The sequence below is a fragment of the Desmodus rotundus genome, chromosome 5 (genome assembly GCF_022682495.2).
Source record: "Desmodus rotundus isolate HL8 chromosome 5, HLdesRot8A.1, whole genome shotgun sequence".
In the NCBI taxonomy this organism is placed as follows: domain Eukaryota; kingdom Metazoa; phylum Chordata; class Mammalia; order Chiroptera; family Phyllostomidae; genus Desmodus; species Desmodus rotundus.
In genome coordinates this window covers 11312932-11336340 of record NC_071391.1, presented here as the reverse complement: position 1 = coordinate 11336340, position 23409 = coordinate 11312932, and the positions used below count along the sequence as shown (strand labels likewise).

General features: G+C 37.2%; 4 protein-coding genes and 1 pseudogene across 7 annotated transcripts in view; all 5 read left to right on the top strand.

Annotated features, from left to right (window-relative positions):
* The window catches only part of LOC112319923 (olfactory receptor 8H1), a 96988-nt gene that overhangs the window by 6323 nt on the left and 67256 nt on the right, over window positions 1–23409 (top strand). The gene's annotated exons all lie outside the window — the stretch shown is intronic.
* On the top strand, window positions 396–2205 carry LOC112319948 (olfactory receptor 8H1). Its single transcript, XM_045185337.2, is given in 2 exon segments — window positions 396–401; window positions 1239–2205. A coding segment is annotated over 1 exon segment (948 nt). The 5' UTR covers window positions 396–401; window positions 1239–1257.
* LOC112319949 (olfactory receptor 8H1-like) lies at window positions 9699–11794 on the top strand. 3 transcript variants are annotated; one of them, XM_045185336.2, is made up of 2 exons: window positions 9699–9986; window positions 10828–11794. In XM_045185336.2, the coding sequence occupies exons 1-2, from the start codon at window positions 9952–9954 to the stop codon at window positions 11792–11794; spliced, it is 1002 nt and encodes a 333-aa protein (XP_045041271.2). In that variant the 5' UTR covers window positions 9699–9951. The 3 variants fall into 3 exon arrangements, with proteins under 3 accessions (XP_045041271.2, XP_045041270.2, XP_045041269.2); XM_045185335.2 differs by having other exon boundaries at window positions 10825–11794; XM_045185334.2 differs by having other exon boundaries at window positions 10805–11794.
* LOC128780938 (olfactory receptor 8H1) lies at window positions 16175–19011 on the top strand. 2 transcript variants are annotated; one of them, XM_053924657.1, is made up of 2 exons: window positions 16175–16430; window positions 17280–19011. In XM_053924657.1, the coding sequence occupies exons 1-2, from the start codon at window positions 16414–16416 to the stop codon at window positions 18247–18249; spliced, it is 987 nt and encodes a 328-aa protein (XP_053780632.1). In that variant the 5' UTR covers window positions 16175–16413; the 3' UTR covers window positions 18250–19011. The 2 variants fall into 2 exon arrangements, with proteins under 2 accessions (XP_053780632.1, XP_053780634.1); XM_053924659.1 differs by having other exon boundaries at window positions 17260–19011.
* LOC128780948 (non-histone chromosomal protein HMG-17 pseudogene) lies at window positions 22108–22379 on the top strand (annotated as a pseudogene).

Sequence of the window (23409 nt, the reverse complement as noted above, 5' to 3'; positions counted from 1 at the left end):
AGAAAAGCTTCCTTGGAAACTGGTCTCCAGGGAAGAACAATGTTGCCTTATTCTCAGTCCTCAGTATATTATGAGGTGCCCTGGAAGACAGACATGACATAGTCTGCTCCACTTGTGTTCCCAATCGCTGCCTGGATTCCCCTTCAGACACAACTTCCTGGCAGATTTTCCATTTGACCAGGACCGTTTCAAAATTCTAAGTTGAGTTTTCTCTCTTTACTTAAGAATTAAGCAGGATGAATGCTCAAAACTGTGCACAGAATTTAACTCAAAGGAAAGAATATAGTATAAAAATTTTTGACTCGAATAGTTTTCTTGTTTTATTTGTGAGAAAAGGATGAGAAATATTTGCCTGATAATATTGATAGGTTTTTTTCTTTCTCCACTGTCTTTGGCTCTTGGTAAGTATTACTCTGAAAATTTAAGTGTTTTACGTAGGATGAAATAAAAAGAAGGCATTTTACAAAATATATACATAAAGATATTATTTAGATCTCACCCTAAAAAATGCCCAGATTTGTGAAACGAGAATTATGCAGTTGATGGAATTATGGTCTATAAACAATATACATGTTTTTGAAACATAATTTTTGGAACAAATCCAATTTTGAATGCTCAACTTAGGAAAATGTATCTTCTGTAATTTGATAGTAATGAGTGGTTTAATCTTCGTTCCCTAAGGTGATAATTATATTCAATTACTTTGAGATAAGTTTCAAAGCCAAAGGAAAGCAAAGATTCATTAAAACTGTTTTTATAATTTTTTATTATACAATATATCAAGTATTTTTTCCTTAAGTTTTTTCAATTATAAACATAAATACAGTATAATGAGGTGGTTTGGAAGTCACTCTATTTGGTAGAATGACAGAGCCACCATTTAATAGCTCTGACTCTGAATAAGTTGCTTAAATTGTCTGTGCCCTTTAAATCATTTTAAAAAATGAGCCTATATGATAGCGCCTAAGGTATAATGTCCTCATGTGGGGCAAATATGTTAGTAAAGCAAAACATTTAGGACAGTGTCAGGCTTATTATAAGTATAAAGAATGTTACTTTTTATTATATCATGCCTGAGGGTCAATGTATGCCCACTTCTGTATTTTCCAATCCAATGTAATTTCCCATCATATTCTGTAGTCCACTACTTATTATAAATTTTTAGAAAGATTAATCTAATATATAAGTCAACATTTATGAACTCATTCCTTCCAGGTATCACCTTTATTTCTCAGCAGTGTGGAGCAGGTGGACAGAATGGGCAGAAGCAATAACACACGTGTGTCTGACTTCATCCTTATGGGGCTGACAGAATCTGAAGACATCCAGCTGATCCTCTTTATCGTATTTCTCATGATTTACCTGATGAGTGTGCTGGGAAATGCAGGGATGATATTGATCATCCACCTAGATCTCTAGCTTCACACCCCCATGTATTTCTTCCTCAGTCACCTGTCATTTCTTGACCTCAGTTACTCAACAGCCATCACACCGAAAACCTTACAGAACTTACTGACCTCCACGAAGCACATTTCATACATAAGCTGCTTCACCCAAATGTACTTTTTTGTCTTCTTGGCTGCCACTGAATGTTTTCTTCTCTCCTCAATGGCCTAAGACCGCTATGTCACTATCTGCAGTCCTCTGCACTACCCTGTTGTTATGTCCAAGAGACTCTGCTGCTCCCTCGTCCTTGGGTCCTATTTCATTGGCTTTACAAACTCTATGGTCAATGTTCTTTGCATGAGCACACTGCATTTCTGTGACTCCAATGTAATCCATCACTTTTTCTGTGACACTTCCCCAATCCTAGCCCTGTCCTGCACTGACACACAGGATGTGGAGACCATGATATTCATTTTTGGTGGTTCTACTCTAATGCTATCTCTTATCACAATATCTGTGTCCTACCTGTCCATTCTGGCCACTGTACTGAAAATTACTTCCACTTCAGGAAAGAGAAAAGCCTTCTCTACATGTGCCTCCCATCTCCTGGGAGTCACCATCTTTTATGGCACTATGATTTTCACGTATTTGAAACCACGGAAGTCCTACACCTTGGGCAAAGATCAAGTGGCTTCTGTTTTTTATACTATGGTGATTCCCATGCTGAATCCACTCATGTACAGTCTTAGGAATAAAGAAGTGAAAAATGCTCTCATTAGACTCATGCAGAAGAGAGAGGGCTCCAGGAAATTCAAGTAACATCTTTTCTAAACAGTTAACTTTTATCTTCTTTCCTGTGGGGAATTTTCTTGTTCTCTCCATAAAGCAATGAAGTCCTTTCATTTGTTTGTATTTCTGTTTAACCATCCTTTAGTTAATCAAATACAATCTTGGACACCTCCAAAATTATGTCCTGTGAAATTCATATTATAATTATAAACCATAAAATATGTGATAAAAATATGGTCCATTGTTTTTAAGGGCAACTTATCCCCAAAGTAAGAAAATATGAATGTCATATTTTAAAATATAACACAGAAATTACCATGCATACTCCAATGGCAGAGAATTTAAAATGAAACAGAGCTCAGCTTTGGCACACTGATAATAGTTTCAGAAATCACGTCGTGTATTATATGGAGAAGAAATGTAGCAGAGTAATGAGGAGCGCTGTCTTTGAAGCCAAACATTTTATGATTTATATTGTATACCTACTCCTCATTTTAGCTGTGTAAGCCTTAATAAATCAGTGAAACTTTGCTGTTTCCATTTCTAGAACTGAAGAAGATAATTAATATATCCAGGTCCATACTGTTATAATAAATATTAAATCATTTAAGGCATTACTAATGAATGCTGACCATTATTACTAGAAGATTTTGATTCATGGAATGTTTTTAATTCACAACGGCTTTCTCTAAAAAATTATTCACTTGTGTTTTATAAATTACTTTTGTTTAATCTAATTGACAAACACACAAACAACCAAGGGAAAACTCAGAACAACTATAAAGGACTCATGGACAATACCAAGCTGGGATGGGATCAGGGGAGGGAAGTGGGGATAGCTTGACTGTGGGGGGGAGAGCAGTGGGTGAGAAATTGAGACAACTGTACTTCAACAACAATAAAAAAAACACATTTTACAATTTTGGAGTCAGATTGATATATGTTAACATTGAAGAAATTTTGGGTAACTCTGAAAAACATTAAGGAAATGGAAACCCCTTAGCAATTGTTAACAGCTGCGTATGTGTTCTTTTTTCTAGATCACTGGTTATGAAAGTAGGTATGTGCATCCATTACCTATATAAGCAAAATATGTGTCATTTTATGATGTTGGGAACTGCCCTGCCTGGTTTCAGAGACTGTAATCCCCGGTAGCTAAGGCTGAGTAAAAGACTGTGAGACCATATGCCATTTAAGAGACAAAGCTTATCATCCTGATAGGGGCACTGCCTCTGCCTCCCTTCACTTCACCTTACCTGGCCCTAGGGCGGATGACTGGTTAGCCAATGAGGGGTAAGATTCCTCAAAGGAGGGACGAACTAAGACAGGCATGGTCAAGAAGGGGCCCTCAGGGAAGGACTTGGAGGGCCATAGACAAAAGGGGTGATTGACCCTCACCCCTCAGCTTTGACATAGCCTGAGTCCTCATTCTGTCTGCAAGAAGTCTCCTAATCTCTTGGCTGCCTTACTTCCCCTGCTCAATTTAAGCCTGAAACAATGCCAGAGGTGGGTATGGCCTTGTGCTGGAAAGGGCAGGTTCCCCGGGACATCAGGCCTAAGAGAGAATGCATAAAATCCTGTGTAACCTGCGTTGCTAATACCCTCAATTTAAATGATAAGGATCCAAGCCTGAAATGAACTTGTTTCCCCAAAGTTTTATGGCCCTTTAGTCATCTGACTCTAAATAAGCCCTCATAGTTCTTTGTTATCTATTGTTTGATCATTACTGCCTGACAATGAATGTTGGGCTTAATCTGAGAATGTGGGTCTTTGGAGCTGCTGGTTGCTTACTAATTATAGTAATGCTCTGTGTACTCCGCTGCATTTGCAAATTATTTTCCATGTGAGAGACCAGCAAGTAGCAAGCTTTGTGGGATCTATTGTGGTCCTAACTAAAAACAAGGGGGGAGATATGGGGAACTGTCCCAAGCGTGGGAAATGTGGCCCAGCTCCCACTAGGAAAAGCCAGTGGTGAACAAGGTTCGGCGGGCAGGACCCACAGCCACGGATAGGTTCTCCCGTGGGGAATCAGGCCCTTATTTTACCTAGGCTGCTTTGAGATTTGCTCTTGCTAAAACTCCCTCACCCTGAATTGAGGCAGCAAATGTTTACTGCATATCTTTAAAGTAACTTCCTAAAATCTATGATGCACCTTCCAAGAACCAGTGTAACCAGCTTAACCACTTTTCCCTTTACATTTGCAAATATCCTTCCTCTTTTATGTAATTAGCAACCCCCTCTCCTTTGCTTTCTGTAACTGCCTAAAGCAACCTGTGCAGAGTAAATGAGCATCATCCTCAATGTAATGTGCCCAGAAAAGCAATAAAAGCCTGTGAAAGCAAGGGTCGGGGCACTCTCCTCTTGAGAGAGTGGCTGCACCTTACCTGTCCCTCCACAGGACTCGGTGTGTATTTGTCTATTGCCGCCCAACACAGGATCCTGCGGGCCGGGATCTGCATCAATTTTATATTTACTCTTTGCAGTTTTCTTACATATTTACATGTTTAATATCTGTCATTGAATTCAGAGATGAATGTGTTTTTTGTATATTGGCAAAAAATCAAGACTTTGGTGATACAATGCTCAGGACCTGAAATTTTGTAAATTCATCAATTTAAAAATCTTCATGCAGTGATATATGTTTAGTGTCCACCTTCTAAAAATTTTAACCCTTTACATTTCTGTGATGTGGCAATAAAGCTCGGTAAACTTCCTCTTGATATTCTGTGTTTGTTTAAAATTTATTGCCTCTTTCTTGACAACTACAGGCTTCTTGTGGTCATTAAAAATAAATTCTTAAACTAAATTCTTAACTCTGTTGCTTTGTATTCTGCAAGACATGTTGCAAAGCTAAGAATTGATAAAATTAGTGGAAAACTAGAAACTTTATTCGGGTACAATGCTAAAATTTCCTTTATAGTTAAATCTTTTCCTGTACATAATCTGGATTTGTTTTATTTTTATGTTATTTAAGGGTTATTATAAACATACTTTTTCATTTTCCAAGTATAGGTTTTATTGAAAACCACTGTATTGAAATATACTTGACATGTAAAATCTGTACATATCTGATGTACGCAATTTGTCGAATTTTCCCAAAAGTATAGACCAATGTATATTAGGTAGCCAAGGTTTTACTCCAAAGGCTATGGCAGGGTACCACAGGGCCCTTATCTTTGCATCTTGAAGAGGAAAATGTGGGATCACTGGATCAAAAGACAATTCCATTTTTAAATTTTTGAGGAAACTCCATACTGTTTTCCACAGTACTGCATAGTATGCACTCCCACCAACAGTGCACAAGGGATCTCTTGCCCTCACATTGTCACCAACACTTGTTGTTTGTTGATTTATTGATGATTACCATTCTGACAGGTGAGAGGTAACATCTCATCATTGTGGTTTGAAGTTGCCTCTCTCTGATGATTAGTGTCATTGAATATTTTTCCAAATGCATTTTGGGTATCTGGACGCCCTCATTTGGAGAAGTGTCCATTCAGACCCTTTGCCTATTTCTTACTTGGGTTGTTTGACTTTCTGGTGTAGAGTTGTATAAATTCTCCATATTCCTTGAAGATTAAACCCCTTATCAGATGTATTATTGGTAAATATGTTATTTTTTACAATGGGTATCCTTTTCATTTTGTTGATGGTTTCTTTTGTTTTACAGAAGCAATTATTACAATAAAGTGCATCATTATTTTTAGAAGTGAAATTTAATTTTTTTTATTTAACTAAGTCAAAAGAGTCAGCTGAGTGTCCATCAGTAGATGAATGGATAAAATAACTAGGGTAATTTACACTCTGGAATACTACTTGACCAGAAAAGAAGAAAATTTTACCTTTGTGACAGCATGGATGGATCTGGATAACATTGTGGTAAGTGAAACAAGCCAGTCAGGGAAAGACAGATGCCATAGGATGTCACTTATATGTGGAATCTAATGAACAAACTGAACTAACAAGCAAAATAGAGACAGATTCGTAGATAGAGAGGAAGTTGACCACTGTCTGGGTTTGGAGGTTGGAGGCATTGAGCCAAAAAGTCAAAGGACCCATGGACAGAAACAGCGGTGTGGTGAGTGCTGGGCAGGGGGTGGGTAGAATGGAAGAGGGTGTAGAGAGGTTAAATGGCAATGGACAAAAAAACAATAATTAATAACCTATTTATAAAGTGGTTCTTTATCCAACCAAAAATTAACTTCTGAATGTCAGGAGTATTGACAGACTTCCCTATAAAAGTTCCCTTTAATAGATGTTTAAAAATCCTCACCAAAGTGTATGTTCATTGATTTTAGAAAGAAAAGAAGGAAACGACAGAACAAGAGAGAGGAACATCAATGTGACATAGAAACATCAACTGGTTGCCGCTTATATGTGCCCTGACTGTGGATCAAACACACAACCAATTTTTCTGCCCTGACAGGGATCTGAACCCAAAACATTTTGTTGTATGGGATGACAGTCCAACCAACTGAGACCCCTCCTCCAGGTCAGTCAGAGTCACTTTTATATCTGCAGGAAGAATGATTTCACTATGATGAAGTGACCCAATATTCACAAGAACATTTTAAACTTACTTTCAGAATATCGATCTATCTATCTATTTATTTCTTTGTTTATTTATGAAAGGGAAGGGAGGGAGAAACAGAAGGAGAGAAACACCAGTGTGTGGTTGCCCCTTGACCGACTCCAACTGGGGACCTGGCTAGCACCCAAACATGAGCCCTAGACTGGGAATTGAACTAGTGACTATTTGGTCCACAAGCTGTCAATCAATCCTCTGAGACACACCAGCTAGGGCTAAGTGTATATCTTTTCAAATTATTCCTCTGCTTCTACATCTTGGACAATTAACTCTCAATATAATATCTTAGCTTTCTTTCCATATTTTAATTTTTAAGTTCATATATTAGAAAACACTTCAATATATACAGAGTGCAATAAGTACTAAAACAAATTGTAGAACTACTGCTTTGTAGATGAGTGGGGTGATGGCCAAAACAAATTTAACTAAGGGGGGAGTTGACACTGTATTTTCCTTGTGACGCTCTGAAACATGTGTCAGCTGAGGACCCATTTAGAGGGAAGTCAGTGATGGGGCACAAGTCCATGTACCAGATAAGACACTGTGGGTTTATCAAAGGCTGATGTAAAGTTGCTCATGGTGTATCGTGGAATCTTGGTCACAAAATGAGGGGTGGTGGGTAAGCATACAGTGTAATAGTAATCATGGAAAATGGTAGACACAAATATACATTAATAAAGATAAGAAATGGGGGGTAATTATCACAATGTTCCAACATGTTTAGCTTGTTCTCATTTTGTTCTTTGAATTTTGTTGCATTCTGATTATTTTCTAATGAACAGAGATTGTATGAGTATCACACATGTAAACATAAGAATGTGTCATTGTGAAAAATGAATTATTCCATTATTGATGGTTTCAGTTACTGAGCAATTGCAGATGTGTCTATAAATGGCTCCTCCAAGGTAAAAGACCTGTACTCAGAAAACTACACAACACTGAAGAAAGAAATTAAGGAAGACACAAACAAATGGAAGCAGGTACCATGCTCATGGATTGGAAGAATTAACATCATCAAAATGGCCATACTACCCAAAGTGATTTATAGATTCAATGCAATCCCTATTAAAGTACCTATGACATATTTCACAGATATAGAACAAACATTTCAGAAATTTATATGGAACCATAAACGACCCCGAATAGCTGCAGCAATTTTGAGGGAAAAGAACAAAGCAGGAGGGATCACAATACCTGATATCAAACTGTACTACAAGGCCACTGTAATCAAAACAGCCTGGTCCTGGCATAAAAACAGGCACACAGACCAATGGAACAGAACAGAGAGCCCAGAAATAAACCCAAGTCTTTATGGTCAATTAATATTTGACAAAGGAGGCAGGAGCATAAAATGGAGCAAAAATAGTCTCTTCAACAAATGCTGTTGGGAGATCTGGACAGCTACATGCAAAAAAAAATGAAACTCGATCACCAACTTACACCATACACAAAAATAAACTCAAGATGGATAAAAGACTTAAATATAAGTCATAACACCATAAAAGTCCTAGAGGAAAACATTGGCAGGAAGATCTCAGACATCCATGCAGCAACATCGTCACAGACATATCCCCTAAAGCAAGGGACATAAAGGAAAGAATAAACAAATAGGACCTCATCAAAATAAAAAGCTTCTGCAGGGCTAAAGAAAACAGCATTAAAATACAAAGAGAACCAACAGTATGGGAAAACATATTTGCCAATGATACCTCAGACAAGGGCCTGATCTCCAAAATATATAAAGAACTCACATGACTCCACTCCAGGAAGACAAACAACCCAATTAAAAAATGGGCAAAGGACTTGAACAGACACTTCTCCAAGGAAGACATACAGAGGGCCCAGAGACATATGAAAAACTGCTCAGCATCACTAGCCATCAGAGAAATGCAAATTAAAACCACAATGAGGTACCATCTCACACCGGTTAGAGTGGCCAACATAAACAAATCTACAAACAAATGTTGGAGAGGATGGGGAGAAAAGGGAATCATAGTGCACTGTTGGTGGGAATGCAGACTGGTGAGGCCACTGTGGAAAACAGTATGGAATTTCCTCAGAAAACTAAAAATGGAACTGCCCTTTGACCCAGTAATTCCACTGCTGGGATTATACCCTAAGAACCCTGAAACACCAATCCAAAAGAACCTATGCACCCCAATGTTCATAGCAGCACAATTTACGATAGCCAAGTCCTGGAAGCAACCGAAGTGTCCATTAGCAAATGAGTGGATCAAAAAATTATGGTACATTTACACAATGGAATTCTACACAGCAGAGAGAAAGAAGGAGCTTTTACCCTTTGCAACAGCATGGATGGAACTGGAGAGCATTATGCTAAGTGAAATAAGGCAGGTGGTGAGGGACAAATACCATATGATCTCACCTTTAACTGGAACATAGTCAACAAAAGAAAAAAAGGAAACAAAATATAACCAGAGACATTGAAATTAAGAACATTGTAACAATAGCCACAGGGGAGTGGGGAGGGGATAGTGGGGAGAGGGGTCTGTAGAAGCTACTATAAAGGACACAAGAACAAAATCAAGGGGGAGGGTAGGGGTGGGGGAGGGAGGTGGGACTGGCTGGGGTGGGGTGGAGGGAAGGGAAGAAAATGCAGACAATTGTAACTGAAAAAAAATAAATTAATTAATTAAAAAATGGCTCCTCCACCAACACAGTTAAAAACTTAAAGGATCACAAAAGAGGTTGAAACCGGTGTTTGCTGTGTGCCATATAAGGAAAAAGGTATCACTATTTCCTTCAACACTACACAGCTGCATTTAGTCCCTGAGCCTTTCTCCTAGGAAACGTGCCAGAAAAGCTTCCCTTGGAAACTGGTCTCCGGGGAAGAGCAATGTTGCCTTGTCCTCAATCCTCAGCATATTATGAGGTGCCCTGGAAGACGGACAAATCATAGTCTGCTCCACTTGTGTTCACAATCACTGCCTGGATTCCCCTTCAGATGCAACTTCCTGGCAGATTTTCCATTTGACCAGTTCCTGAACAAAATTCTAAGTTGACTTTTTTATTTTATACCTCAGAATAAAGCAAGAAGAATACACAAAACTGTGCACAGAACTTAATTCAAAGGAAAGAGTACATTGCAGAAATTGTTAACTCGAACCGTTTTCATGTTTTATTTGTGAGAAAAGGTTGAGAAATTTCTTGTCTGATAATATTGGAAGATGGTTATTTCTTTATCCAGGGACTATGGCTCTTGGTAAGTATAAATCTGAAAATTTAAGAGTTTTAGTTAGTATGAAATAAAAAGAAGGCATTTTATAAAATATATACATAAACATATCACTTAGACCTTACCCTAAGAAATGCCAGGTTTTGATAAATGACAAATATACAGTTGTTAGAATTATGGTGTACAAGCAATGTACTTGTGTTTGAAACAACATTTTTGGAACAAATCAGATTTAGACTGCTCAACTTAGGAAATCATATCTTCTGCAAATTAATACTAATGCATGGTCTGTAATTCTGATCTCCAAGCATGAAATTTATTTTCAATAACTATTAAATAAATATCCAAACAAGAGGGCAGTGAATGATATATTAAATCTGTTTTTATACTTATTTACTACACAGTATATCAAGTAATTTTGCCATAGGTCTTTTTCAGTTACAAATAGGAATATAGGATAAAGAGCCTGGTCTTGGAAGTCACTCTATCTTGGTGGAATGACAGAGCCAACATTTAATTGCTCTGAATCTGAATAAGTTACTTAAATTGTGCTCTTTATCTCATTTCTAAAAATGAAACTATAAGTATAGCACCCATGGTCTGGTATTCTCATGAGAAGTAAATGTATTAATAAGGAAAAGCATTTAGAGGAGTGTCAGGCTCATTCTAATTAAACAAATGATAGCTTTTATTATATCATGCCCAAGGGTCAATGTATGCCCACTTCTGTATTTTGCAATGCAATGTAATTTCCCCATCACATTCTGAAAGCCACTTATTATTATAAATTTTTAGAAATATTAACATAATATATAAGTCAACATTTATGAAATCATTCCTGCCAGGTAACACCTTTATTTCTCAGCAGTGTGGAGCAGGTGGACAGAATGGGCAGAAGCAATAACACACGTGTGTCTGACTTCATCCTTATGGGGCTGACAGAATCTGAAGACATCCAGCTGGTCCTCTTTATCGTATTTCTCATGATTTACCTGATGAGTGTGCTGGGAAATGCAGGGATGATATTGATCATCCACCTGGATCTCCAGCTTCACACCCCCATGTATTTCTTTCTCAGTCACCTGTCATTTCTTGACCTCAGTTACTCAACAGCCATCACACCTAAAACCTTACAGAACTTACTGACCTCCACAAAGCACATTTCATACATAAGCTGCTTCACCCAAATATACTTCTGTATCTTGCTGGGTGTCACCGAATGTCTTCTTCTCTCCTCAATGGCATATGACCGCTATGTTGCTATCTGCAATCCTCTGCGCTACCCCGTTGTTATGTCCAAAACACTCTGCTGCTCCTTTGTCCTGGGGTCCTATTCAATAGGATTTATGTTCTCTGTGATCAATGTGTTTTTCATGAGCACACTGCATTTCTGTGACTGTAATATAATCCATCACTTCTTCTGTGACACTTCCCCAATCCTAGCCCTGTCCTGCACTGACACACGTCACGTGGAAATCATGATATTCATTTGTGCGGGCTCTACTCTAATGGTATCTCTTATCACAATATCTGTGTCCTACCTGTCCATTCTGGCCACTGTACTGAAAATTACTTCCACTTCAGGAAAGAGAAAAGCCTTCTCTACATGTGCCTCCCATCTCCTGGGAGTCACCATCTTTTATGGCACTACGATTTTCACGTATTTGAAACCACGGAAGTCCTACACCTTGGGCAAAGATCAAGTGGCATCTGTTTTTTATACTATTGTGATCCCCATGCTGAATCCACTCATTTACAGTCTTAGGAATAAAGAAGTGAAAAATGCTCTCATTAGACTCATACAGAAGAGAGAGGGCTCCAGGCAATTCAAGTAACATTGTTTCTAAATAGTTAACTTTTATCTTCTTTCCTGTGGGTATTTTCTTCTTCTCTCCAAAAATCAATGAAGTCCTTTCATTTGTTTGTATTTCTGTTGAACCATCCTTTACTGAATCAAATATAATCTTGGACACCTCAAAAATTATGTCCTGTGAAATTCATATTGTAATTATAAGCCATAAAATGTGTGTTAAAAATATGGTCCATTGTTTAAGGGCAACTTATCCCCCAAATAAGAAAATATGAATGTCATATTTTAAAATATAGGACAGAAAGTACCATGCATACTCCAATAGCAGAGAATTTATTATGAAACAGGGCTCAGTTTTGGCACACTGATAAAAGTTTCAGAAATCACGTCATGTATTATATGGAGAAGAAATGTAGCAGAGTAATGAGGAGCACTGTCTTTGGAGCCAAACATTTTATGATTTATATTCTACACCTACTCCTCGTTTTAGCTGTGAAAGCCTTAATAAATCAGTGAAACTTTGCTGTTTCCATTTCTAGAACTGAAGAAGATAATTAATATATCCAGGTCCATACTGTTATAATAAATATTAAATCATTTAAGGCATTACTAATGAATGCTGACCATTATTACTAGAAGATTTTGATTCATGGAATGTTTTTAATTCACAACGGCTTTCTCTAAAAGATTATTCACTTGTGTTTTATAAATTACTTTTGGTTAGTCTAATTGACAAACAACAAAAACTAAGGGAAAACTCAGAACAACTATAAAGGACACATGGACAAAACCTAGCTTGGGTAGAATCAGAGGACGGAAGTGGGGATGGCTGGACTGAGGGGTTTAGTGGGGGTAAATGGAGACAGCTGTACTTCAACAACAATAAAAGAAAGCATTTTAAACTTTTGGAATTAGATCGGTATAGGTTAACATTGAAAACGATTTGGATAACTTAGCAAAAAATTAAGGTAATGTAAACCACTTAGCAATTGTTAACAGCTGTGTATGTGTTCTTTTCTCTAGATCACTGGTTATGAAAGTAGGTATGTGCATCCATTACATATATAAGCAAGATTTCTGTCATTTTATATTTAGTCTTTGCAGTTTTCTTACATATTTACATGTTTAATATCTGTCATTGAATTCAGAGATGAATGTGTTCTTGGTACAAGGGAGAAAAATCAACACTTTTATGATACAATGCTCAGGACCTGAAATTTTGTAAATTCATCAATTTAAAAATCTTCATGCAGTGATATAACTTTACTGTCCACCTTCTAAAAATTTTAACTCTTTACATTTCTGTGATGTGGCAATAAAGCTCGGTAAACTTCCTCTTGGTATTCTGTGTTTGTTTAAAATTTATTCCCTCTTTCTTGACAACTATAGGCTTCTTGTGGTCATTAAAAACAAATTCTTAAACTAAATTCTTAACTCTTTTGCTTTCTTTGTACAAGAGATGTTGTAAAGCTGAGAACTGATAAATTTGTGGATAATTAGAAACTTTAGCTGGGTAAGATGCTAAAATATCCTTTATATTTAAACCTTTTCCTATACATAATCTGGATTTGTTTTATCTTTATGTTATTTAAGGGTTATTATAAACATACTTTTTCATTTTCCAAGTATAGGTTTTATTGAAAACCACTGTATTGAAATATACTTGACATGTAAAATCTGTACATATTTGATGTATGCAATTTGTAGAATTTTCCCAAAAGTATAGACCAATGTATATTAGATAGCCAAACTTTTACTCCAAAGGCTATGGCAGGGTACCACAGGGCCCTTATCTTTGCATCTTGATGAGCAAAAAGTGGGATCACTGGACCAAAAAGTCAATTTTTAAGTTTTTGAGGAAACCCCATACTGTTTTCCACAGTACTGCATAGTCTGCACTCCCACCTACAGTGCACAAGGGATCTCTTGCCCTCACATTGTCACTAACACTTGTTGTTTGTTGATTTATTGATGATGACCACTCTAACGGGAGAGAGGTGACATCTCATCATTGTGGTTTGAATTTGCATGTCTCTGATGATTAGTGTCATTGAATATTTTTTCAAATGCATTGTGGGCATCTGGATGTCCTCTTTTGGAGAAGTGTCCATTCAGGCCCTTTGTCTATTTCTTAATTCGATTGTTTGATTTTCTGTTGTTGAGTTGTATAAATTCTCCACATTCTCTGGAGAATAAACCCCTTGTGAGATGTATCATTGGTAAATATGTTATTTTATACAGTTGGTACCCTTTTCATTTGTGGAAGGTTTGTCTTGCTGTACAGGAGCAATTATTACAGTAAACTGCATCATTATTTTTAGAAGTGAAATTTAATTTTTTTTATTTTACCAATTCAAAAGAATCAGCTGAGTGTCCATCAGTGGATGAATGGATAAAATAACTAAGGTAATTTACACTGTGGAATACTACTTGGCCATAAAAAAGGTAAAAATTACCTTTGGGACAGCATGGATGGACCTGGAGAATATTATGCTAAATGAAATAAGCCAGACAGAGAGACACAAATGCCATATGATTTCACTTACATGTGGACAAACTGAACTAATAAGGAAAATAGAAACAGATTCGTAGATAGAAAAGAAGTTGACCACTCTCCTGGGTTTGGGGGTTGGAGGCATTGAGCTCAAAAGACAAAGGGCCCATGGACAAGAACAACAGTGGGGTGAGCGCTGGGGAGGGGGTGGGTAGAATGGAAGAGGGTGTAGGGAAGATAAATGGTAATGGAAAAAAACAATACATAATAACCTATTTAAAAAGCGGATCTTTATCCAACCAAAAATTAACTTCTGAATGTTGGGAGTATTGACAGACTTCCCTATAAAAGTTCCCTTTAATGGATGTTTAAAAATCCTCACCAAAGTGTATGTTTATTGATTTTAGAAAGAAAGGAAGGGAACGACAGAACAAGAGAGAGGAACATCAATGTGACATAGAAACACCGACTGGTTGCTTGTTATATGTGCCCCGACTGGGGATCAAATACGCAACCAATTTTTGTGCCCTGACAGGGATTTGAATACAAAACGTTTTGTGGTATGGGATGACAGTCCAATCACTGAGACCCCTCCTCCAGGGCCATCAGAGTCACTTTTATATCTGCAAGAGGAATGATTTCATTTTTATGAAGTGACCCAAAATTATCAAGAATATTTTAAACTTACTTTCAGTGCATATCTTTTATTTATTTATTTGTTTATTCATTTATTTTAGAATGAAGGGAAAGGGAGGGAGAAAGAGAAGGACAGAAACATCAATGTGTGGTTGCCTTTTGCACACACCCAACTGGAGGCCTGGCCAGCACTTCAGACATGAACCATAGACCATAATTGAACTGGTGACTGTTTGGTTCATAGTCTGTCACTCAATCCTCAGAGCCACACCAGCCAGGGCTCAGTGTATATCTTCTCAATTTATTCCTCTGCTTCCACATCTTCTACAAGTAATTTTCAATATAATATCTTAACACTCTTCCATATTTTAATTTTTAAGTTCATATATTAGAAAACACTTCAATATGTATAGAGTGCAATAAGTAGTAAAACGAATTGTAGAAGTACTGCTATGGAGATAAGTGGGGTGATGGTCAAACCAAAATGGGGAGCTGACACTGTATTTTCCTTGTGATGCCCTGAAACATGTGTCAGCTGAGGACCCATTTACAGGGAAGTTCGTGATGGGGCAGAAGTCCGTGCACAGGACAAAACACTGTGGGTTTATCAAAGACTGATGTAATGTTGCTCATGGTGTATCTTGGAATCTTGGTCACAAAATGAGGGCTGGTGGGTAAACATACAGTGTAATAGTAACTATGGAAAACAGTAGATACACACATTTGCATTACACAAATATGCATTTATAAAGGTAAACAAAATGGGGGGGAATTATCAAGATGTTCCCACATGTTAGACCTGTTCTCATTTTGTTCTTTCGATTTTGTCCCATTCTAAATATCTTCTAATAAACAGAGATAGTACGATAGTATCACATATGTAAACATAAAAATGTGTCATTGTGAAAAGTGAATTATTTCACCCTTGATGGTTTCATTTATGGAGCAACTGCAGATGTCGTTATAAATGGCTCCTTCAACAACCCAGGTAAAACCTTAAAGGATCACAAAATAGGATGAAACCAGGTTCTTCCTTGTGTGCCATCTAAGGAAAAAGTCAACTATTTCCTTAAAACATGACATAGCTGCATTTAGTCCCTAAGCTTTGTCCTAAAAAACATGCCAGAAAAGCTTCCTTTGGAAACTGGTCTCCAGGGAAGAGCAATGTTGCCTTGTCCTCAATCCTCAGTATATTATGAGGTGCCCTGGAAGACAGACATGACATAGTCTGCTCCACTTGTGTTCCCAATCGCTGCCTGGATTCCCCTTCAGACACAACTTCCTGGCAGATTTTCCGTTTGAGCAGTGCCTGAACAAAATTCTAAGTTGTGTTTTTTCTTTTTTACCTCAGAATAAAGCAGGATGAATGCACAAAACTGTGCAGAGAATTTAATTCAAAGGAAAGAATATAGTATAGAAATTGTTCACTTGAACAGTTTTCTTGTTTTATTTGTGAGAAAAAGTTGAGAAATTTCTTGCCTGATAATATTGGAAGACGGTTTTTTTCTTTATCTATGGACTTTGTCTCCTGGTAAGTATTATTCTGAAAATTTAAGAGTTTTAGTTAGGATGAAATAAAAAGAAGGCATTTTACAAATTATATGCAAAAACATATCACTTAGACCTTACCCTAAGAAATGCCAGATTTTGATAAATGAGAAATATACAGTTCTTGGAATTATTGTCTACAAGCAATGTACATATTTTTAAAACATAATTTTTGGAACAAATCACACTTTGACTGCTTAACTTAGGAGAACATATCTTCTGCAAAGTAACACTAATGCATGGTCTGTAATTTTGATCCCCAAGCATGTATTTATTTCCAATTACTATTAAATTATTAACCAAACAGGAGGTCAGTGAATGATATATTAACACTGTTTTTTAAATTATTTAGTACACAATAATAATTTTTTAAATTATTTAGTACACAATATATCAAGTATTTTGAGTTACAAATCAAAATATAGTACAAAGCCCATGTTCTCTGAAGTCACTCTCTCTTGGTAGAATGACAGAGACAAATATTATTGGCTGTGACTCTCAATAAGTTACATAAATTGTGCTCCTTATGTCATTTCTAAAAATGAGACTATAAGTATAGCACCCATGGTAGGGTATTCTCATGAGAAGTAAATGTAATAATAAAGAAAAGCATTTAGGAGAGTATCAGGCTACTCTAACTACACAAATGTTAGTTTTTAGTATATCATGCCCAACGGTCAATGTTTGCACACTTCTGTATTTTGCAATGCAATGTAATTTCCCATCATATTCTGTAGTCCACTAATTATTATTAACTTTTAGAAATATTAACCTAATATGTAAGTCAACATTTATGAACTCATTCCTGCCAGGTATCACCTTTATTTCTCAGCAGTGTGGAGCAGGTGGACAGAATGGGCAGAAGCAATAACACAGGTGTGTCTGACTTCATCCTTATGGGGCTGACAGAATCTGAAGACATCCAGCTGGTCCTCTTCATGGTATTTCTCATGATTTACCTGATCAGTGTGCTGGGAAACGCAGGGATGATATTGATCATCCACATGGATCTCCAGCTTCACACCCCCATGTATTTCTTTCTCAGTCACCTGTCATTTCTTGACCTCAGTTACTCAACAACCATTACACCTAAAACATTAGAGAACTTAGTGGCTTTCACCAAGCACATTTCATACATAAACTGCTTCATCCAAATGTACTTTTTTATCTTCTTGGGTACCACCGAATGTCTTCTACTGTCCTCAATGGCCTATGACCGCTATGTCGCTATCTGCAGTCCTCTGCACTACCCCGTTGTTATGTCCAAAAGACTCTGCTGCTGCCTCATAATTGGGGTCTATTTCATTGCCTTTACAGAATCCATTACCAATGTTCTTTGCATCAGCACACTGCATTTCTGTGACTCCAATGTAATCCATCACTTCTTCTGTGACACTTCCCCAATCCTAGCCCTGTCCTGCACTGACACACGTTACGTGGAAATCACAATATTCATTTGTGCTGGTTCTACTCTAATGGTATCTCTTATCACAATATCTGTGTCTTACCTCTCCATTCTGGCCACTGTACTGAAAATTACTTCCACCTCAGGAAAGAGAAAAGCCTTCTCTACATGTGCCTCCCATCTCCTGGGAGTCACCATCTTTTATGGCACTACGATTTTCACGTATTTGAAACCACGGAAGTCCTACACCTTGGGCAAAGATCAAGTGGCTTCTGTTTTTTATACTATTGTGATTCCCATGCTGAATCCACTCATTTACAGTCTTAGGAATAAAGAAGTGAAAAATGCTTTCATTAGAATCATACAGAAGAGAGTGGGCTCCAGGAAATTAAAGTAACATCATTCTAAACAGTTCTTAGCTTCCTTCCTGTGGGGTATTTTCTTGTTATCTCCAAAAAGCAATGAAGTCCTTTCATTTGTTTGTATTTCTGTTGAACCATCCTTTACCTAATCGAATATAATCTGGACTCCTCCAAAATTATGTCCTTTGAAATTCAGTTTATATTTACAAGCCATAAAAAATGTGTTAAAAACGTGGTCCATTGCTTTTAATGGCAACTTGTCCACAAAATGAGAAAATATGAATGTCATATTTTAAAATATAGCACAGAAATTACCATGCATACTCCAATGGCAGAGAATTTATTATGAAACAGGGCTCAGCTTTGGCACACTGATGATAGTTTCAGAAATCACATCATGTATTATATGGAGAAGAAATGCAGCAGAGTAATGAGGAGCACTGTCTGTGGAGGCAAACATTTTATGATTTATATTCTACACCTACTCCTCGTTTTAGCTGTGAAAGCCTTAATAAATCAGTGAAACTTTGCTGTTTCCATTTCCACAACTGCACAAGATAATTAATTTATCCAGGTCCACACTGTTACAACAAATACTAAATCATTTAAGGCGTTACTAATAAATGCTGACCATTGTCATTAGAATATTTTATTCCTGCAATGTTTTTAATGCACAATGGCTTTCTCTTAAAGATTATTCACTTCTGTTTTATGAATTACTTTTGGTTAATCTAATTGACAAACATACAAACAACCAAGGGAAAACTCAGAACAACTATAAAGGACACATAGACAAAACCAAGCTGGGGTGGGATCAGGGGAGGGAAGTGGGGATGGCTGGCCTGGCTAGGATTAGTGGTGGTTAATGGAGACAACTGTACTTCAACCACAATAAAAAAAAAAATTTACAATTTTGGAATCAGATTGATATGTATTAACATTGAAGAAAATTGCGATAATTTGAAAAAATTAAGGAAATGGAAACACCTTAGCTATTGTTAATAGTTTTGTATGTTCTAGATCACTGGTTATGAAAGTAGGTATGTGCATCCATTACATGTATAAGGAAAATTTGTGTCATTTAGATTTACTTTTTGCAGTTTTCTTACATATTTACATGTTTACTATTTGTCATTGAATTCAGAGATGAATGTGTTTTTTGTATATGGGCAAAAAATCAAGACTTTGGTGATACAATGCTTGGGACCTGAAATTTTGTATATTCATCCATTTAAAAATCTTTGTGCGGTGACATATCTTTAGTGGCCACTTTCTAAAATTTTAAATATTTACATTTTTGTGATGTGGCAATAAAGCTCAGTAAACTTCCATTTGATATTCTGTGTATGTTAAACGTATTCCCTTTTTCTCAATATTTATAGGTTTCTTGTGCTCATTAAAATAAGTTCTTAAATTAAATTCTTAGCTGATTTGTTTTATATTCTGCAGGACATATTATAAAGCTAAGAACTGATAAAATTTGTGGAAAACTAGAAACTTTAGTCAGGTAGAATGCTAAAATTTCCTTTATATTTGAACGTTTTCCTGTACTAAATCTGGATTTGTTTTATCTTTATGTTATTTAAGGGTTATTTTGAAACATACTTTTTCATTTTCCAAGCATAGGTTTTTTTTTGAAAACCGCTGTATTGAAGTATACTTGACATGTAAAATCTGTACATATTTGATGTATGCAATTTGTAGAATTTTCCCAAAAGTATAGACCAATGTATATTAGATTGCCAAACTTTTACTCCAAAGGCTATGGCAGGGTACCACAGGGCCCTTATCTTTGCATCTTGATGAGCAAAATGTGGCATCACTGAATCAAAAGACAATTCCATTTTTAAGTTTTTGAGGAAACCCCATACTGTTTTCCACAGTACTGCCTAGTCTGCACTCCCACCTACAGTGCACAAGGGATCTCTTGCCCTCACATTGTCACTAACCCTTGTTTGTTGATTTATTGATGATGACCGTTCTGACAGGTGAGAGGTAACATCTCATCATTATGGTTTGAAGTTGCCTCTCTCTGATGATTAGTGTCATTGAATATTTTTTCAAATGCATTTTGAGTATCTGGATGTCCTCTTTTGGAGAAGTGTCCATTCAGGCCCTTTGCCTATTTCTTACTTGGGTTGTTTGACTTTCTTTTCTTGAGTTGTATAAACTCTCCATATTCTCTGGATATTAAACCCCTTATCAGATGTATCATTGGTAAATATGTTATTTTATACAGTTGGTACCCTTTTCATTTTGTTGATGGTTTCTTTTGCTGTACAGAAGCAATTATTACAATAAAGTGCATCATTATTTTTAGAAGTGAAATTTATTTTTTTTTATTTTACTAATTCCAAAGAGTCAGCTAAGTGTCCATCAGTAGATGAATGGATAAAATAACTAGGGTAATTTACGCTGTGGAATACTACTTGGCCATAAAAAAGGAAACATTTACCTTTGTGACAGTACGGATGAACCTGGAGAACATTATGGTAAGTGAAATAAGCCAGTTAGAGAAAGACAAATGCCATAGGATTTCACTTATATGTGGAACCTAATGAACAAACTGAACTAACAAGCAAAATAGGAACAGATTCGTAGATAGAGAGCAAGTTGACCACTCTCTTGGGTTTGGGGGTTGGAGGCATTGAGCCAAAAAGACAAAGGACCCATGACGTGAACATAGTGTGGTGAGTGTTGGGGACGGGGTGGATAGAATGGAAGAGGGTGTAGGGAGGATGAATGGCAATGGAAAAAAAACACAATAAGTAATAATCTACTTTTTAAAAGAGAACAATGATATCCATGCTAGGGTACTTATATCCCAGGCTATGCATAAGGCGATGTAGTGAACAGGAAATATTGAAACTTGTATTTTTATTTATGCTTATCTAAAAATTTAAAAATCAAGCCTTAGTAGTATTTATTATTGGTGGTAGTAAATTATATCATGCATAAATACAATTATACATATGAAAAAATAAAAATAAAAATAAAACGAATATCTTTATCCACACCAGAAATTATCTTTGGAAGTTATGCAGGCTTTCCAATAAAAGTTCCTTTCAACACATGTTTTAAAAATCCTTACCAAAGTATTTGTTTATTGATTTTATAAAGAGAGGAAGAGAAAGAGAGAAACATGGATGTCAGAAAGAATCATAGATTGGTTGCCTCTTATATGTGCCCTGACTGGGGATCAAATATGCAACCAGTGTTTCTGCCCTGACAGGCAATTGAACCCAAAACATTTTCTTGTATGGGATGACAGTCCAACCAACTGAGACCCCTCTTCCATGGCAGTCAGAGTCACTTTTATATCTACAAGAAGAATGTTTGCACTATCATGAAGTGACCCCATATTCACAAGAATATTTTAAACTTATTTTCAGTGTCTGATATATCTATGTAAATATCTGTATATCTATCTGTCTGTCTGTCTGTCTATCTCTAGAGGGCAAGGGAGGGAGAAAGAAAAGGAGAGAAACATCAATGTGTGATTGCCTCTTGTGCACCCCTAACTGGGAACCTGGCCTGCAACTCCTGTGTCCTAGACTGGGAATTAAACCAGCAACTCTTTGGTTCACAGGCCAGCACTCAGTCCCCTTAGCCACACCAGCCAGGGCTCAGTGTATGTCTTTTCAAATCATTCCTTTTCTTCTATACCTTGGACAAATAACTCCCAGCATAATGTTTTAGCTTTCTTTCCATATTTTATTTTTTTAATTCATATGTAAGACAACACTTGATTATATATAAAAACTTTATAGCTCCCCTAAACCCCAGAGCCCTAGCAGTGTGAACATGAGGCGAGAAGAACCCCTGGCCCCACCAAAGCCCACCCACTGCTGCATCCCCATGTGCAGCCTGAACGTCCCACAGCCATCGCCATCATGCCCAAGAGACAGGCTGAGGGGCCTTATACAGAAGATAAGGCCAATGTGAAGGATTAACCACAGAGAAGATCCGCCAGGTTATTGGCTAAACCTGCTCCTCCAAAGCCAGAGCCCAAGCCTAAAAAGGCCCCTGCAAAGAAGGGAGAGAAGGTACCCAAAGGGAAAAAGGGGAAACTGATGCTGGCAAGGATGGGAATAACCCTGCAAAACATGGAGATGTCAGAACATACCAGGCACAGAAGGCCGAAGGTGGTGGAAATGCCAAGTGAAGTGTGTGCATCTTTGATAACTGTGTATTTCTGGTGACTGTATAGTTTGAAATACTATTTTTTACCAAGTTTTATGAAAATGCATAATTTTGTATTATTTTTCTTTCAGTTATGTAGTTAGCACACAGAACATGTCATTGTTGTTTCTGGGGGAAGGACATATAGTACTAATAGAATGTTTGCAAAGCCGGAATTACACAGGGAAAAACACCTTTCCCTTCTGGATTTGAGAGACTTCCTCTAGGTTCCTGGGAGAAGGGATCCCTTGAGGTTGACACACATTAGCCACGTTGGCAGAGACACCTTGTGGTGTGGGCAAAGTAAATTCACTCTTAGGTCCTTTTCTCCCTCTCCACTTTAAGCATACACTTGACTCCCTAAAGCCCAGAGACCCGCTGGGACCTGACCCCCCAAAAATTGGTTACCAGTATGTTGGGCAATCTCGACTTCCCAGAGTCACCATGGATATGGCATTCCTCAAAAGGGCAGAAGTGCCCTTTTTAGACTGTAGACCTAAAGACTGATACTTCTGCCATTTTCATTTAATTTCCTGAAAGTCACGGTCTGCAGGTGAAAAGCTGTTAAACAACATGCCTAATATGAATTGTCAACCCTCAATCTATATTCTCCATGTACAGAGCAGCAGATGAAGACTCCATTGGGTTTTATAATGGCTTTCTGATTTTGGTAGTCCATTGAAGAAGGGAGAATGAAAGTTCTTGTATACAGTTAACAATTATCTGCCCATGTCCTGCCTGAAATACCATGATTGTTTTTGAAAAGTATCTATAACAAAGCTGGGTACATTTGAAAAAAAAAGAACACATTGATTATACGTAGAGTGCAATAAATAGCCAAACGAATTGTAGAAGTACTGCTGTGTGGATGAGTGGGGTCATTGCCAAAGCTAAATGGGGAGCTGACACCATATTTTCCTTGTGACGCCCTGAAACATGTGTCAGCTGAGGACCCATTTAGAAGGACGTTAGTCATGGGGCACAAGTCGATACAGCAGACAAGACATTGTGGG